The sequence below is a fragment of the Thunnus albacares genome, chromosome 18 (genome assembly GCF_914725855.1).
Source record: "Thunnus albacares chromosome 18, fThuAlb1.1, whole genome shotgun sequence".
Lineage (NCBI taxonomy): Eukaryota > Metazoa > Chordata > Actinopteri > Scombriformes > Scombridae > Thunnus > Thunnus albacares.
Genome location: NC_058123.1, coordinates 16,405,827 through 16,425,106, shown reverse-complemented (window position 1 = coordinate 16,425,106; position 19,280 = coordinate 16,405,827). Strand labels below are relative to the sequence as shown.

The window sequence follows — 19,280 nt, the reverse complement described above, 5'->3', positions numbered from 1 at the left end:
TTTCTTGCTGAGAGTTAGATGAGAAGATTGATAAGCTAAGTATGAAGCCAAAGCTAGCAGCCGTTTAGCTTAGTATAAAGACTGGGAGCAGGGGGAAACAATTAGCCTGTTGTATCTCGTTTATTTAATCTGTACACAAAATGAAATTCAATGCATTATGGGGAGTTATGTGCTGGAAGCCTTTCTTGGGTGGGAGCAGTGACTTCCTGGTGTATTGTTGTCACTGAAAGGTTGCCAGACCATGTAGTCACTGCTCCAAGTTAAGAAATTGTTCCATTATGTAACTACTCGTGATGTGTTCATTAATAACATTAGCTTTTAGAAACATTAGCCAGGCTAGCTGTTTCCCCCTGCTTCCAGTCTTTGTGCTAAGCTAAGCTAATCGCCCCCACCCCTCCTGTAAAATAAGGAATTGGAAACTAAAAGGCTTTGTTCTGTATTATTGAAAATCAATTCAGTGCAAGTATACGGGGAAGAAATATTACAGGTTAGACTATTAAGACAGTGCGACTTGTATGAGATAGAAGTTATCATGTTAAGTTTCGTTATTTAAACGGAGAAAGCGCTTCTCATTCCTCGTGAGTGAGCGTTGCTACGATACGACGCTAAGCCAATCGGTGCCGTTTGCGTCAAACCAATATGGCGCCCCGTTTCCGTGACGACGGCAAGCGCATGGTAAACACGTCAGGCACCCTCCTCTTCAAAGTTGAGTATGTTATGGTAAACTTCAAATCTAAAGCTGCAGAAAACCAACAAGGTGGTGAAAATGGCACTAAACGAGCTAACGTCAGGGTGGCAATTCATGCGTAGAGTAACCAGCTGCAGGCAGGAGGCCCAAAGGACACAGATAAACAGAGTAAAACGCGAATAAGGGATGATAGACAGGAGAACATGGCCGTTGTGTGGACTATTTTGGAAAATTAGACAAGGTAAGCACGAATTTGTTTCTAAATGTGTCAGCATATTATGTAATTCTATTGCTCCGCTGGGACAAAAAGATCTGAATAAATATTTGCGTAGACGATTGCAAAACAAATTATTTGGATGGCGGACCAATGAGTCCCACAGTTAAATATGTGGGCATTTGCTCATGTTGTGTTGAGTTTCTAAAAAAATTGTTGTTTGACTTGCAGGACTGAAAGCCTCACAGCTGTGTGGGAATTTCAAAACCAGCGCGGACCAGGCGAGTGTGCGCATTTAGGGCAAAATCTGTCTGCATGGCAGGGACACGTTTTATTGCTGTCATTTCATTTGCCTATTATTCGCTGACGTGACTTCTCACTGTTGAGCAAGAATTGGTCTGATAAATGGTTGAAGCCACTGCAGTTTCCTTGATGTGATTATGTATGTTATTAAGTATGTGGGTATTTCTATGCTATATCTTTAGATAAGTCTACTACTGAGGGGTAATGCAGGTGTAAGACCTGTTGTTTTGGACAAAATGAGCATTATACAGTAATCGACTATTTGTTATAGGTCCACAGTAGTCGGAGCTCCTCAGTCTAAGTTCATGTATAGTCCTCCCCTTCAGAGTGGCATCAATCTTCTTATCTAACTCGTCAAAAAGCAAATTTCAGCGCTTTTTTCCCCAACTGCTGAACTATTATTATTATTATTATAATTATTATCATCACTATTATCATTACTCTAATTATTATTCCTGTTTCATGGGACAAATTTGGATAACGAAAAAAGAGTTCATGTGAGGCCAGCGTGTTAAGCAGTGACATGAATTTAGCTGTTCAATGGTCTCAGTGACAATTTTGAAAACCTTTTCAGACCTGGTTTCTTCTTTTTGTTACACTTCCTTGGTTCTTACAGATGACAGCTTTCCTATCATTCTTGAAAGCCCCTTTTTCCTGTCATCAAGAAGATTTGTGGCTACAGTATTCAGTCCTGAGTTAATGTAAATTATTTCTGAATGTGAGACCCCTTATCCCCTTCCATTTCTCAGGTCAGCCTAATAAAAAAGGCAAAGTATGGATTCAGGTGTCTTATTCAACCTAGAACTAGCACATAATTTCGCAATACTTCAGTTTTTCAACACACCTATGTGTGACATTAGAAGGTAACCTTGTATCAACTGTTCCAGCAAGAATTAAGTGTTACTTACAGTAAGAAGAGACACATGTCATTATTGAAGTTTTCCTCAAGGTATAAAGTTCTTAGTTTTAAATGCAGATAAACTGAATGAATTGCATGTTCAAGTAGAGTGAATTGCATGGTACATGTGTTTACCACTAAGTGGCACTGATGGATAGGTTGTAGAAATAAGCAAACCTGCAAGAGAAGTGACATAAAAAACAAGAAGTATGTGAGAAGAAATGTGTGATGAACACTTTGTTTTTATTCGGACAAACAGATGACAAAAAGCACAGTAAATCATAACACTAACACATGTGTTTTGTTAAGTTGCGTGAACTCATGACACCGTGAGCTCAAATGATTGACTGTGGCGAGAGAGAGTGAGCCGAAGATTCAGTCCCCCCAGCTTCACTCCTCCTCTGCCAGCACACATCTGCTGCTGAGGAGATGGGACGCTGATCCAGAGACTAGCACTTCATGCCTTGGAATCCGGTCTTCACAGCATGGCTGGCTGCAACAGAGGACTGTGAGAGGGAAGCTGGAAGAAGACCCCAAACTGGGGAGTATTTATATTTACTTTATCTTCGGCTGAGCTGATGCTTTCTCTTCAATTTGGAGTGATGTCCCAGCGCTGGTGCAGGCAGGTCCTGCTCGGTGTGGAAGTGGGCATGCTGGTGGCGGTCCTGGTGGCCGGCAGTGCAGGACAGACCCATGACAGGAGGGAGGCAGGGTCATCCTGCTACGGAGGATTTGACCTCTATTTTGTTTTGGACAAGTGAGTGCTTCTTTTTCTTGATCACAGAAGATGAGAACACTGGTGAAAACAACATTCAAGATGTTCTTCAGATGCATTGACTGGCTACTACTTGCATGAAAAATGTGTGCTACTGTAACTAGCAAGTTTTAGCTTTAAGTATTTATGTTTGACTTTAAGTTTTAGTCCATCTAGTGTTTATCTTGTGTAAAATCAAAACAGGGTAGGTTTGAGGCTCATTCAAGACAACATTAATCTTTTTTAAGTGATAAAAAAAAGTAAGGCTCAGGTTCTGTCAGCATAGCTGGCAGATGTGGATGTGCTTATTTTGAAAAGTCACATGTCCAGCTCTTTCTGCTTAAGGTGGCATCTTAGAGAGGCAGAGGTTAGAAAAAACAGGGCAGTAAAACACTCATTTAGTCAAAAAAATTCTTTTGATTTCTTGTGGTGCAGGATGTGGTGTGAATGTTTCAAAATATTTTACAATTCCATGACTTTCCAATTTTTGAAAGTGGATGATAAACCTACAAATAGCATTTGACCCGCAACAACCAAGGGCTGTGAAAAAAAGTGGAATGCCCCTTTAAAGATAGAGCTGCTTTTTAAAATGTGATCTGATCAAGAATTGCATCATTACAACGTAACATAGGGCTGCAATTAACACTTATTTCATTATCTATTAATCTGCCGATTATTTCCTTGATTAATGGATCTGTGGTTTGGTCCATAAAATGTCAGCAGATAGTGAAAAATGGCAACAATGCTTCTTAGACTAGTCTTCAAATATCTTGTTATATCAGACCAACAGTGCAAATCCCAATGTTACGATGATATAAAAGGAGAAAAAGGAGCAAATCTTTACATTTGAGAAGGTGGGACCAGATAATGATTGGTATTTTTGCTTGAAAATGACTTAAACAATGAATCTATTATCAAAACACTTGCCATTTAATTTCCTGTCGATCGACTAATTGATTAGTTGACTAATCGTTTAAGCTCTAGTTGCGATACTGTGCCATTCTATCTAACATAGGAGCAGATTTCCAGACACTTGAATGTCCCGTGAGAGTTGACATTAGGGTTATATTACACCGCCCATTAAACTGTCATGGAGCTTTAGCTAATAAACCGCTGATCATAAAAACTGTCACGAAGGGAACAAGAAGCTCCTGAACAGGTCAAGTGTTGTGTCAGCGTGTTGTTGTTTTGTAGGTCAGATGATAACCATGTTGTCCTATTCTCTTAAAGATCCATGTATACATTAATAAAAAAAATACTTGCTATATTAGTTGCTTTTTTGCAATCAACATTTTTAGTATGAACAACTCGAAAGTTGTGAGGAAGTGTGTTTACACAATGATTTCTTCACTTGCAGAGTGCTTATGCATTCGCTTGGTTGATAAAGTGCACGGCAGGGATTCCTGCGATCAAACTGCAGCCACGCTTCACTGACAGGAGCAGCCCAGATTTAGTCCCAACTTCAGCTCTCTGCGCTTCAGTCCGTAGAACCCTTTCTCCATTAGAGCCAGATGTTCCAAAGATCCCAAGTTTTTGGCTGTCTCCGCGCTGGTACTCACATCACAGGATAAATGAAAACATAAGGGAAGGAGAAGAAGAGAGAAGCAGTGCAACGTGAGAAGAAGCTGCAGAGGTTATGCATTATTTGCCACAAAATTCTCTTTAATTACCGACTTTCACTAATCTGCTTTCTTCTGCTGATCCCTTTGTTGCATCTGCACCTGTTGCAAAGATCAGGAGCTGGCATAAAGTTGAACTCTTCCAAAAAACGACGTGGCACTTTGGTTTTCGTTTGGCATTTATAAAAACTGGCAGTGAAGCCATGTGAAAAAAAAGTGGAAATATTAACCAAAAGCACTCAGAGGGAAAACACAAAGGCTAAAACTCTCCAGCCCATGTGATGTTTCACCATGATAGATAGATACATAGATACATAGATATGCAGACAGTTAATAGCACATAGACAACAGCAAAACAAATATGCAAAACAATGCAGCTACAGCAAAATGAGTCATTAGATTTTGGTTTCTGAAGATTTCCAACAAAAGCACAAAGAACCAGTTACCAAATTGGTTACAGAAAATCTTATTTTAGAACACTTTTGTACATTGTTTATAACCCTGGGCACTGATTTACTGTTGGCTAAAATGTGCAGTACTTTTGATAAGCCTCAAAAACCTCTTGATTTTCTTTGTCTTAACATCATAGCAAACAAAATATTTTTGGGTTTGTTTGGACAAAACAAACAATTGGAGGAATAAAGTGGGATCTGGGAAACTTGTAACAGTTATTCGTCTCTGTTTTCTGACATTTTATACACCAAACTGTTGATCATTTAATCAACAAAGAATTTGGCATATTCATCGATAAGGAGAGTAATCATTCGTCGCAGCCCTATATTACATTGTAATGTAAATGCGGTGCTAGAATGATGTAATCCACATGGAGTACTACTACACAGCCTGTGAAAACAGTTGTATCATCCTCCGCATCTGCATCAGTTTTGACCATTAATTCCAAATCTGTTTCGTGCAAGTCCCCCAGCTGTTTGGAGAAGAAATACTAAACGGTGCAGACTAGATGCAAAGTGCAACTCATGTCAAGTTTCGATTAGGTTCTTTGTCTCCAAAGGAACCATGAAATTAGAGCATAAATTGTTGGTATGGTAATTAAAAAGAAATTAGGAACTTAAGGGCATGCTGCTACACATATACGTTCAAGCAAACAGCATGATGGTGAATTATTATCTCGTGAATCTTGTTCTCAGATCTGGCAGTGTGCAACATCACTGGAATGAGATCTATTACTTTGTTGACCACCTGGCTCACAAGTTTATCAGGTATGTCCACACAGAAACAGTTGTGATTTACAGTAAGTAAAGAGGAAAAAAACTAAACACAATAGTCATCTCTGTCCTTTTTTCTCATTCCCAGCCCTCAGCTGCGGATGTCTTTCATTGTGTTTTCAACAGAGGGGAGGACTCTCATGGCACTAACAGAAGACAGGTGGCACACTCAAACGTCTTGGTGATCTACTTTGTATTTCTGTTTCGTGCCGTTTCATTCCATTTCAATCAATATCCATTTCTGTTTACGGTTCTGTTAATGATCAGAGAGCAGATTCGGGCCGGACTGGAGGAGCTACGCATGGTGCAGCCAGGCGGAGACACCTTCATGCACAGAGGATTTCAAAGAGTAAGTCATCTGTTAAATCAATGGGAAACTGATCCTGCTTAACCAACAGTGTGGCATCCAGCTCTTTAAATGAGACCCATTTAAATTTATAGCCACTGACGCCTCAAAACTTCTCTCTCAGGCCAGCGAGCAAATATACTACGGGACTGGAGATGGTGAGTAGAACATTTTTTCCTTTCTAACACTTAATCATTCCCTTTATTTGTGAAGTCATTTTTTTTTATCCATTCATCAGAGCTTAACTCAATCGTATGGCAGAATCATCACATAAAGAAAGAAACAACAACAAAAACATAGCTACTCTTTTCATTGCATGAAGATTATGTCCAAAATATTTTTTTGCAAAATGGTCCACGTTGATTTTATTTTGAGGAATACAATCCAAAAATAAGAAAAGAAAGAAATAAATCACAGGAGGAGAATGATTTTGTTTCAGTATTTTTTCCCAATCTGGCTCTTTCAGGTTACCGCACAGCCAGTGTCATCATTGGTCTGACGGATGGTGAACTGAGAGAAAATCAGTTTGACCTGGCACAAAGAGAGGTGAGATGGATGTGTGTTTTTTTCCCCGTCACAGTTTCTTTCCGTTACTTGCCAAAAAATGGAACATTAAGGAGATTTAAATGGTAAATCCGGCATCACATATGACGGGAAACTGCTGCTGCGCTGCTCTCTATGGGTTAAAATTTCTAAGCTTGTGCTCAAGGCCACGTCACACTGTGATGTCACAGCAGGTGTTTTCCAGCAGCTGTCAATGGCTACGTTTACATGAATCCTAATATTCCACTAATAATCAGAATAATAGCTCAATCAGAATAAAAATACCTCATGTAACCACCTCAATCAGAAAAGACTGGTCTGATCAGAAGGAAATGAGAGGGGTGGTGTAAACCTTTCATAATCCCTTCAGTTGGAAAATATTAGCACCTAATAACCATGTAAATACTTAATCCAATTGTTTCTCTCTGGTTGGAATAAATATATTGTTTCTGCGCATGTTTGCCTCACATGGGGGTAACAGAGTGAGAGAGAGTGTGTGTGTGAAAGAGTATATGCAGTATATCTGTGAACGTTGAGGCTATTTGTCAGTGAATAAATGCTACAACTCCTCAAGACCCAAGCCAAGTTCCCGTGTCCTGTTTGCCACCTGCTGGTGAAAGTGAAGGGGGTTAGCCCCAAAGTTGGGGACAATGGGTTAGCCTAACCTGACCAGTTCATTGTAGTGAAAATCCCAGCCACTCCTAAACAGAGAGCGGAGAAATATATGGCTGCTGAGTCTCTCCACAGTTTTGCTCACACTAACTCTAACCACCACACACACACACACACACACACAGCTGTTCTGCTTAAATTTGTTGGCTCTCGTAAACACCAGAACTTATTAGATCACATCCTATTTAAACATTTCACCCAAAATCTTCAATTGGAATGATTTCAATCAGAACAAAAAAAAGTGTGCATGTAACCGATGCTAGTGGCATAACGCTAGCAGTGACATCACTGATTGAGGCGTGGCCACTATAGGAAAAGCTTTTACGTTTCAGCCCGTAAAGAACAGTGCCACTGCAGTTTTAGTGCTCTAGCGGAGATTTATCCTTTAAGTTTGTTTTGTTTGTTTGTTTGTTTGTTCTGTTTTAAATCAGGCCAGCAGAGCGCGCCAGTTGGGCGCCACTGTTTACTGTGTGGGAGTAAAAGATTTCAATGAAACTCAGGTAAATAAATACATTAATCAACCAATAAATCAGTGAACTAATGTATAAATGAATTAATTGATCATTCAAACAATCAGTTAATCATTCAGTCACATTTTTTGGAAGCTTTCAACAATAGCTGACAGTAAGGACCACGTCTTCCCCGTGAATGATGGATTTCAAGCGCTGCAAGGTGTCATTGACTCGGTATGGAAGACTGAAGCTTTTCATTTCAATGTCACAAAAACATGAATATTCTTAATATCATATAATTTGATCTACTTTTTGTTCATCTTTTAATTTTAATATTTCCCCTTTCAGATCTTGAAGAGGTCATGCATTGAGATTCTGGCTGTAGAGCCCTCCAGCATCTGTGAGGGAGGTAAGTTTAAACTGTGTTTTTATTACATCATATTTAAGTTAGATATAATATTGCAACTCAAACTAACTAACTAACATACAGCCATATTATTCCTGTTAGACTACACCGATGACTTGACCTGAGCTTCTTTAAAAATCTACCGTACATTAGTGCACCGCAAGAAAAAATTAAATGGTCAATTTAATTCCACTTCAGAATCCTTCCAGGTGGTCGTCAGGGGAAATGGTTTCCTTCATTCTCGAGACGTACAGAAAGTTCTCTGCAGCTTCCGCATCAACGACACAGTTACTTTGAGTAAGTACTTGCTCCAAAGGGTTTCATTTGCAAACTTTTGTTCTGTGGTTTTCCAGGCCGACACTGACACACTAGAATGAAAAAAATAACTTTTTTAGGATATATTTTTAGGGGTTTTTTGCTTTTAGGCTGCACTAATCAATATTTTATATTACATACTTTTACAGTGTATTATTAACAGTGGGTCTGATGTGTGACGTGAAAGGTGTCACTCGTAGTGATGAACCCACTGAGACATTTTACTCTGCAGTTGGCCTCAGCTCTATGGAGCATTGTAGCTTCTCTCAGCTCATTGATTTGGTTTTATGGCTCTTACTGATGCAACGCTACCTGCAGCAGTGAATTGTGTAAGCTGGTGAGCATTGTAGAGTATTTAGCAGCTAAAGAGCCAGATGTCTTTCACAGAAGTTGGTGGATCATACCAGAGCAAAAGGAGAAGGAATGTCGGACCTTACATTCATCAGGTGTCATGACTTCAAATAAATGCTAATGAGAAAGAAAGAAAGAAAATAATAAAATATTAATGCAGCTTTAAGTATCTGACAATTCCTTGAGTGCATTTCACAATGTACTGAATTGGGTGACGAACCAAATTTGTTACGAGTTGATTGTAATGTGAAAAGTGAAACATGAATCATACTGAAGGGTGATGTACTTAAACTAATAATTTAACATTTTAGGAAACATGCTTATTTGCTTTCTTGCTAGGAGTTAGATGAGAAGATTGAGACTGTTAGCTTAGCTTAGCTTAGTTTAGCTTAAAATAAGCCTGGAAACAGCTAGCCTGGCTCTGTCTAAAGGTAACAAAATCCTCCTACAAGCACCTTTAAAGCTCAGTAAATATTACGATATATCCTATTTGTTTAATCCATACCCTTAAATCAAAGTGTAAAAACAACAATGAGCTGTTTTCCGGAGATTATGTATCAGACTATTGCTTGGACTGGACCAGTTGCCACGCAGGACACCAGCGGAGACTTCAGGAGGTTCTTCCTGTTAAAGTCCTTATGCTAAGCTAAGCTAATCGGCTGCTAGCTCTCAGCAAGAACGTGAATAAGCACATTTTCCAAAATGTTAAGCTTTTCCTTTACAGAGCGAATGGCATGACTGAAGACACATGTTTTTATTAGAGGATAACATGTTGCTGTTTTGGCGGTTAATAAAAGACAAACGTCATCTTGTCGTAAATATTATATTACATAATTGTTAAGACAGGACATTTTAGATACAAAGTGTGTACAGTAGGCAGGCTAATTTTGTGATTCTCCTTCGAAGAATGTTTGTATATGTGCGTAAATAAGTTGAGCAAAACTTATCATAAGTCCTAATATTGTGAAGTGATAGTAAGAAGATAACATCATTGAAGATGTGTGAATCCAAATAAACATTACATCAATCCGTCCAACTATTAATAGGCAGAATATAAAAGCAGCAGTTTTGGGATTCCAGTCAGCAGCCAAATACATCATCGTGCCAAGTTTATTTTGGCCTTTCGGACGGGGACGGGTTGGGGAGCGGAGCTCTTTGTGGCTCACAATGATTTAAATCCCTGTCCTCCCTAAAAACCATCAGCACTATCTTCCTCTGCTTTGAATCAGCTGGTATAACGCTCAACGCTTCTCAGATGTCTAAAGGGGAATGTGGATCTCATCAGGGACGAGCACCATCTCTGCACAAACTAGACACTCACTCAGCCAGGGTAAATAAACCACAACCCTCCTTCATTTGCCTCATTTTCCATAAGGAGAGGAAGTCCAGGAATTTAATAACAAAAAGAATATTTTCAGGCTTGAATCTCCTGAAGTTTCATGTCTGGTAGAGAAAAAGTATGATGAACTTTTCCTTTGCTTCACTTTTTAATTTTTCTTTGACCATTTGCTGTACACAAAGGATGACTTATCTTGTGATTACCTCACTGTATATAGTCTCAAATCACATTAACACATTACATCATGATACAAATCTTCATACTGATTCTCATTCTACAGTGAAAAGACCTTTGGTGGTGAGAGATACCTACCTTTTGTGCCCAGCTCCTGTTTTGGAAAAACAAGGAACGTAAGTGATTATATTGGTTTTTCTTGCTTGATTTTTTTGTTGTTGTGTGCAACATACTTAAAACTAAAATAAATGTTCAGTACCACAGATCAACACTGAACAACTCAAATTAGGTTAGATTCACCAGCAAAGAACACCAACTTGTCATCAGCAAATGTAAATGTGTGTGATTGTTGTTGAGAAATAAAAACAGAAACGTCTCCCTTAGATGGAGTAACTTTTTTGTAGATGTTCAAACTTTCCATGCTGAGCATTTCTAGGACTTTTTAATCCATTTTAAGATTCAAAGTTAATTCAAAACATACAAAACAACAATGTCAACTGCTCGATTTTGTCAACATGGACAAAAAATCCTAGAGTTATGGAACGTTTTAACCTCTACAGTTCAAGGGAATTGCGTAAACTTAATGAGCTAATGAGGACCATGTTATATGGTCAAAAACTCCAGAATAGCTACTAAATGCACCTTTAGATAAGATTGTTTTTGTCAACTGCTGTTTCAAAGGTCAAACATGAACTTGAATAATTACTGTTGACAACTTACCTACTACTATGGCAAGTCAAAATGTCTGCCATGTAAAAGGTCTATAAATCTGATTATTTTGGCAAAGATAAAAAAAACAAAAGCTCTCATGTGAACACAACCATCAAGATATAGATTCACAAGATTTATTCAGAAAGCAAAAAGACATGTAATGTAGAAGGTGGACAGATTTTAGACATAGAAGAAAAGGAGAAACTGTCGCTGCTCATCAGGCAAAATGCAAAATATGGTTTATTGTTTATTGTTCCCTTGAATTCACTGTCAACATATCAGGAGAGCTTTAGTCTTCAGTTTGTGTGTAAAAACCGTAGCAGTTGGAGCAAAGTGTAAACTGCATTTTTTATCTAATGAAAAACATTTGTGGAAATTGTTCCTGTTGTTTCAAATTCTACCCGTTGGTAAAAATGAATCAATTCAATTTTTTTCTGCTTCCACTGTGGAGCATGATGGAAAGGTTGGGATCCACCAGACAGTTGTATAATGCAAGACAAATCTGGTTAAGGTATTCAACCACATTTAACCAGGATCCTTGCATTCTTACCATGAAAGATTTTAGTTCCTATAAAAAGCAACAGATACGAGCATTACATTTGCAGAGTTAGAGGAGTGCTGAATGTACTAGCTGAGGCTCTAACTGTCAGGAAACTGTCATTACTCTCATTTACTCTCTTTCCATTTCTACAGGGCTGCCACTCTCCACGTCAGCATGAATAATGGCCTGAGTTTCATATCAAGCTCTGTCACAATTACTGCAGTCACTTGTGTAAGTATGACATGTGAAACATAAGGGGACTAAAAAGCTGAACTCACACATGGGAGGGAAGTGTTGTACCAACTTCAGTTTGGATTTCTCTGGATACAATCACGGTATATACTTGTTGGGAGTAGAATTAATACCAGTTGTTTTGTAGCGTGTCTTGATTTATTTCTCTCTGATGTCACTATGCAACACTTATCAAATGTTTTTTTTGTTCTTTTTGGCATCTGCTGTTCTTTTCAGTTTATCTTTTAAGAAAGTCAAGCCACCTGTCACACATGAGTCCTCTGCTTCCTTTTGCTGTATTTCATTAGCAGCTTTTACACAAAAAAGATGTTATAAAAATTTGAGTAAATCCATAATGTCCTCTGCACATATCCCTAAACATGTGTCAATGTATTTATCCTTATAGATAATCATCTAAAACACCTAACATACAGTATAAAAAGATTCCTATTTAACCTGAATAACCTTTGAGTTCTTTTGTCCATTTCACTATAGACATTTATGATCATGACTAACAGCGGTTGTGTCCCATATTTATTTTTCTTTCAAGTCTGATGGGACCTTTGTGGCCATCGCTCTGCTCATTCTGCTGCTCCTGCTCACCATCGCTCTGCTGTGGTGGTTCTGGCCTCTCTGCTGCACTGTGGTATGACCGCCATCTCCATCCTCTCCAAGTGAAGAACATGCAGTTGCAAATAAAGGCTTGAACACTTAGAAAGATGAACTATATCATGGATAGTTATGTTTATGGTCATATTATACATGTTCCTGTTCTTTGATTTTGTACATGAATAATGGACAGTGTTTTGCAAACATGCATAAAACAGATTTAGAGTGACAAACTTTGTTATTTCATTTAAAGAAGAAAAAAAACACAGATTTTATGTTACGACACATTAAACATCCTTTGAGGTTTACAGTCTTTCTTTGTTTGCAGGTCATCCATGAGCCACCTCCTCCAGTAATAGATGATATCTCTGTAAGTGGTTTTATTTGTTCTTTATCTTGTAATCACAAAATGTTGTAAAATTCTTGGAACTCAGTAATTTCTCTAAAATAAAGATGAACTATTTTGCCTAAACAACAAATAAACACATGACATGCACACAAAGAAACAATACAGATTTTAGAATAGCAGCTCAATGACTGAGATTAATTAATAATATTTTATTATTATGTGGTTTATATGGTACAATTATTATATGTTACATATGTGACACTGCTGTTCAACCCTGGTTTTCTGATGTATAGAATATTAATGGCGTTGTATGAGGTTGTGGTCACCATTTTTTGCTTTACTCTTGTGAACATGAATGCTGACTGAAAAGGTTTCCTTCTTCTTTAGGATGATGAAGACGGTTTTCCCAAGAAGAGGTGGCCCACAGTGGACGCCTCATACTACGGAGGCCGAGGAGTTGGAGGCATCAAGAGAATGGAGGTAGAGAAAATGGCAAGCCAGATAGCAAAGGCAGAGCCACAGAATCTGTTGAATACATATAAAACAGTGCCCACAACAAGTGACTGTGTGTGGAAATTTGATCACAGTTAAGGTGTGACACCTGACTGTGAGCAGCAACAAAGTGAATCATTGCTTTTGAACATTATTTGTATTTATCAGGAAAATTATTCATCATACATATATAAATAAAATTTGTTCAAAGTTAATAACTTTGTTAGAAATCTTTACAAAATCATTTCTTTGAACAGTGTATCCTTAACATCAATACAGTTTGGATCTTAGAAGCTTACAACTTGTCTTTACTGTATTACTGTTGCACAGCTACTAAAATAGAAAAAGATCCAGATAAGACATTATTTCAGACATTCTCAAAAAAATTTTTTTGCCACATCCTGCTTCTTTCAATAGTGAATGTGAAATCTTTTAAATATTAAAATCTGTACTGTTTGCCAACTTCGGGCTCACAGACAAAAGACATGGCTTGTTTGGAAATGTTGAAAGACGGGAGTGAGATCAAACAAGTACAGCAGGAACACAAAAGGGAAGCAGGAAGCAACTCATCCCTTAAAAGAGATGAGTATGCAAGTCCATGCTAGAGGAAACTGAGTCGGTTTGTTGTGTTGAGTAGTTTGGAGCCAGTGAGGCCATCTGGCCAGCAAACTGCAACGACGACAGATCTACCAAATGCTTAGTAGAAGAAAAGAACAGGACTGTTTTAAGGCACGGAGATCCGGGATGTGTGCTGTACACCGAGTGTGTGTGTGATTCTCCGCGGTTTGAAGGTATCTCTCATGTTTTAAAGAAGGAAAAGGTAAGAAAGCAGTGATGAGAAAAGTTAAGGCAGCCTAACATCTGAGCTGGCTAGTAAGAGCTGGATGATAGAAATGACACCAAGACGTCAACAGGTCAAGATGAACCAGATGACACATCTGTTTAGGATAATGAAAGTGAAGGAGACAGAAGTCACTCTCCCAGTGTGAAATACTTTAGTAGCGCAGTCTCAGGAGTCTGTGCTGTTGACTTGACTTGAAGCTGAGCCCACTTCCAAACGCAGCTATGGAAAATATGCACAGCTTCATTTAAGTGTTTTCTCTGCCAAGTTAAAGCCTTCACAGCTTGTCTGTGGCAGCTGCAAAGGAGTAAATTTGAGTAATGAACTTTCAAGGTTGCTTTGTACCGGTTTCACTCCTGATTTGTTGGATCGTTCTTGACATTTGCTTTAGCTTTTTTTTAAGTGGCTCTTTAAGCCACTTAAGTCTAAGCATCAATGTGATTGTTTTGTCAAAATAACTGTGAAAAAAACAATCTTTTCCTTTGACAATGCAGACTACTTGTGGCTGTGGGTCTCTTGCTGAATTTTTGAGGTTTTATGCCATAAAACAAGTTCAAAATAAATGTCTCTTCTCTCAGGTTTAGCAAAAATCCCACATTTGAAGCTTTGGAGCGTGTTATGACGCAGTTAAATTTTGTGGCGAGGGAGACAACTTCTGTTTTCTTCTGGATCTCAAGGACTGGGCTTGATTAAATTCTATGTAGACAGACATGATATAAACATCTGGATAGGCGACGAAAGAGCCACGTTTTATATGCAAAAGATGGATGTAGCAAGTCGAGGCATGGATTAACCGTACCAAAACAGTTAAGGTGATGTAATTTAATGCAGATGTTGAGGCACTGGTCCAAAAATGGGTTCTCTTGGGTCTGATTTTATCAGCGCAAATCAGATGCTTCATTAGCCAAGATCACAACATTAGTGCATGTTGGCACAATAAAATAGTTGTTAACTCTAGATAACAATTGAGGATTGTAAAAATCTATAGAAAATATAACCAGATATCATATTCTAAGTATTATGTCATGTTGCCTATAAAAACAGCCAGTTTTGGACCGTTTCACTTTTAATTACGGTCTCGTTTTTGTCACTGATCAGTGCTGACAGCTTCTGTTTCTTTTAAGGTCCGTTGGGGAGATAAAGGTTCTACTGAAGAAGGAGCGAAACTGGAAAAAGCTAAAAACGCTCGAGTTGTGATGCCTGCCCAGGAGTTTGATCTGCCTCCATCACGGCCGTACTACCACATGCACAAATCCATGCGCCCTCAGAAGTGGTACTCTCCCATCAAGGTGCTTAAGTTATCATACATTAACTTATACTGTCTCATATTCAATTGTCAGTCAGTCTTTTGCTTATTCTTATTATTTATATCATCACATTAATTTAAATATATTACTGATGTCAAAAGAACGGTATCAGTCAAAAGTTTGGGCATACCTTTCCGTTCCCTTGAATGAGAAAGTGTGTCCAAACTTCTGAAGGGTAAAGAAATAATGTTAACATATGTTATAAACAGTATGACGTTTATTCCAGAGGCTCTAAAATCATTTTTGACATCATAGGCCTCTTCCTCGTAATGGCTTCTCGTCACAATAATCTATTTTTTCCTTTTTCAGTGTTTCTGGGAATAATGTGTTACCAGGAAATAGTTAATAAAATTGGTTTCCTAACCTATTAGTCAGCTGAATGGATGGTAATAAGTACCAGACATGAACTGAGCTAACCCCTGAATATGGAATCTGTTGAGTGGGTCTTATTACTAACAAATTACATTCTTTGTTTATCTGTCTTTCTACCATACAAAGCTTCCTATGCAGGAATCAAAGAGAGACATCTGGAGCAAAAAAATGGAGCAGATACAGTCTGGCAGAGTCACAAATAAACAGACAGACAAACTCTTTCTCATTATTGCAGCTATTTGATAGAACTTAACTCAGTCTTTTAAAGGATTGTTTTTGCTGATCTGCTGGCCAATGCACACAAGTTATGTTAACTTTCTAGTTTTTATCAGAGATCATTAGTATAACATGCTAGTTTTTATTTGTAACGCCATCTGTGATCATCTCTCTATAGGGAAAACTGGATGCGCTGTGTGTATTCCTGAGAAAAGGCTACGACAGAGTGTCTGTGATGCGACCTCATCCTGGAGACAAGGTGAGGCATGTTGACAAGCCAGAGATAACAGAATAATGGAAAATCAAGGCTACTGCTTCCTCTATGGAGTAATGAAAAACAGCATGCTGCTCTTTACAGCTGTAAGATAAGCACGCATGCATTCAAAACAAAGCAGTTAATAAGATTGTGAACCAGCTATGTCACTCTTTGGCAGGCAGACCTTAAAGAATTTGCCAGACTTTAAATTCATGACCTCTGGAAATAAGGGATAAGGGAAGTTTGGAGCGAAAGCTCAGGATGAAAGAACAAAGTAGGGACCATACTGAAATCTTATCTGCATGATAGATTGACTCTAATCCATGGAAAAAAAACCGTCAGAGCTTCATCAAATCATAAGAATAGTGAATAGGGGACTCTCAAGGGGCACGAGGAGTAGACAAAGGTAAATACAACTGCAGTATTGTCTGGAGGAATGCTCTTGTCTGTAGAAGTCATTAAAGAGTAGATGCTGCTTGCTTCCTCCAACTCCCAGCGTCAGCACGGCTCGACTGGCAGGAATGCTGTTTTCTTCCATGACACTCAGTAACAGAGGAATTTCCTCTTTCCATCTGTAGAAAGCCGTACCCCTCCGAACCTGCCAATCGCTGTGGTGCAGTAGTTTTTGGAATTTTCAGAGCAGGAATACGCTGCAGTTTCTTGTCTTTACAGAGCTTTTCTTTACATGTTTCATCGCTCAGTTATATTCATAAACAAAACAAGCCTCTACAATGACCCGTGATTGCTTTAATTTGTGCTGAACCGTCTTTTTCCGCAGGGCAAGTGCATCAACTTCACCCGAAGTACATCCTACCCAGCTCCTCGCTATCCCATCTACAACCATCCCTCCACGCCCGTCTACACTTTGCCCCACAGCTACCACCGTCGTCCGTCAGAGGACCTCTTTCATCTGCCCCCATCTCCAACTTCAACTCTCCCCCCTCTGCCGTCCACTCCTCCGCCTTCCACCAGCACCCTTCCCATGTACACCCCACCTCCAAACAGAGCCCTGCCGCCGACCAACATGAGCCCTGTCTCTGCACCCCCTTCTCCGACCGGCTCACTACCGCCTCCACCTCAGGGTCCACCTCCCTGTAGAGCTCCTCCTCCGTCACGGCCTCCTCCACGCCCCAGTCACGAGAACTACTAATGATGATAAGGAGTTGAGGAGTAGGATCCGAACTCAGGATGGAAACCTGAAGACTCTTTCACTGAGCCTGTGTTTAATTACAGAGTAAGCGTTTAAGTGACTGTATAACGTTTCCTCTTGAGGCTGCAGCTGGTGATTCAACACCTGAACAGTGAAACACTTTCAACAATTAAGTCTATTTTCCTCAATAAGTGGCTAGCGCATGACGTGCCATGAACTGACTTTTTTTTTCAAGTCTAGAAGGTGAATATTTAGTATAGCAAGCACAGCTTTGGCTATTAAATGCTATTGGAGCAATGCAATTTATTCACAAAAACAATAATCATTTTAAGAATTTAATCAGCAGGAAATCCGGTGGCTCAGCAACTGCGTCATGTGTTTTATACATGCAAGTTTATTTGTTAAATACTGTCTTGGAAAATGTATATTTTGTGAATGAATATTCATTAAATCACAAAAATATATGTATATATCCATCATATTGCATTAGATGTCTGATTTTCATGGACAATGACGGTTTTGGTGTATTTTTTCAAGGGAATAACAAGAAGGGGAATTGAGATTTATATATTAATGCTGACATACTGACCTAGCAGACTGGCTGCTATTTTAAGATAATTTAAAAAAAAAACTGAATATAATAGAGTTAACATTATTACTATGAGGTTGAGCATTTCTGTTGAAAATGATAAACATGGAAATAAATCCTAAAGTTAGGAATTCAAGAAGCACAACTTTAATGTGTAAAACTGTCAGCGAGAAACTCTTAAAACACATAACAGTTACATCTTTGGCAGTGAGTGACACTGGCTGTCAGACACTATTTGAGGTTTGTAGCAGTGATAAAAGTGACCTCTGGAAAATCCTTTTAGCTGCCAGAATGATTTCTTCGAGTCCTATGATCAAATTTATGCATACTATTAAATTGCTTTTCTCTTTTTTTACTTTAGTCATGATTCCTCAGCGTCTGAAGTTTTAGCAGAGCTATGATGGACGTACTGAACGCACATAAGATACTAAGCTTGTGTGTCCAGATTGATGTTTAGTAGCCATGACAGACTTTAACTTACAGCTACAACTTTAAAGATCCTACACACCTGCACAGACTGTGGTTGATTGACATCTTCCTAGCTTTCCTGGTAGGGCGGGACACCCTAAAAAGATTAATGGCTGTGTCTGAAATCACTCCCTTGTTAACTCATTCACAACCCTTTAAGAGACAATCAGTAGTTCCTCTACAGGGAGCTGAAAATTCAGACTTTGGACACTCAGGAATACTCATCATCGTTTTTATGTGTCTAAGCCTAGTTCACTGACAGGCGTAGTGTGGTCTGACTGCAATTTTCACTTTGCATGTACATTGCGAGCCTTTTTCATTGGAGATATTTTGACTTGTCACAATAGGAAGGTGTTAATAATAAAATGAATGCTTCATTTTCAGGGTCAAGGTGTTGTTCATGCTGCACACTGACACACTGTCATGACTTACTGGGACGATTCATTAGAACAGAGCTATTGTTGTTCATTATTAGTAACTCCTGTGCTTTTCCTACTATGACAGGTCAACATGTCTGCTGTGAATTTTAAAGGGCACTATATAGTGCATATATTTTATACTCAGAATCCAGACATTCAAATGACAGTAAATATAGTACACCATATGGTAAATAGGGATTGATTTCAGAGCCCAGGACCTTTATTACTACATAAAGTTTGGCAACATCGTATAATTCCCAGCGTGTCTCCACCCATCTTCAACCTGAGCAAGAATAATTGAAAACACCTGTGTGGGTGTGCAGTGCCTTTAACTTTAAAACAACTTTTGAGATTGGTCCTTACAATGAACATACAGTCCTTCCACATGAGAGCAATAGAAACACTCTAAATATGTTTCTTTTATTTTTT

At 38.8% G+C, this 19,280-nt stretch overlaps 1 protein-coding gene across 2 annotated transcripts; it reads left to right on the top strand.

Annotated features, from left to right (window-relative positions):
* The first annotated feature begins 124 nt into the window (after positions 1-124).
* antxr1b (ANTXR cell adhesion molecule 1b) lies at positions 125-17,854 on the top strand. 2 transcript variants are annotated; one of them, XM_044334292.1, is made up of 19 exons: positions 125-929; positions 1,134-2,860; positions 5,625-5,696; positions 5,791-5,862; positions 5,970-6,051; positions 6,173-6,206; positions 6,515-6,594; positions 7,695-7,763; positions 7,869-7,949; positions 8,064-8,124; positions 8,320-8,418; positions 10,407-10,476; positions 11,705-11,783; positions 12,334-12,429; positions 12,721-12,762; positions 13,129-13,221; positions 15,199-15,363; positions 16,148-16,228; positions 17,004-17,854. In XM_044334292.1, exons 2-19 carry the CDS (start codon positions 2,682-2,684, stop codon positions 17,373-17,375), a joined length of 1,827 nt encoding a protein of 608 aa, XP_044190227.1. In that variant the 5' UTR covers positions 125-929; positions 1,134-2,681; the 3' UTR covers positions 17,376-17,854. The 2 variants fall into 2 exon arrangements, with proteins under 2 accessions (XP_044190227.1, XP_044190228.1); XM_044334293.1 differs by lacking the exon at positions 1,134-2,860 and having other exon boundaries at positions 131-929.
* Positions 17,855-19,280: the final 1,426 nt, after the last annotated feature.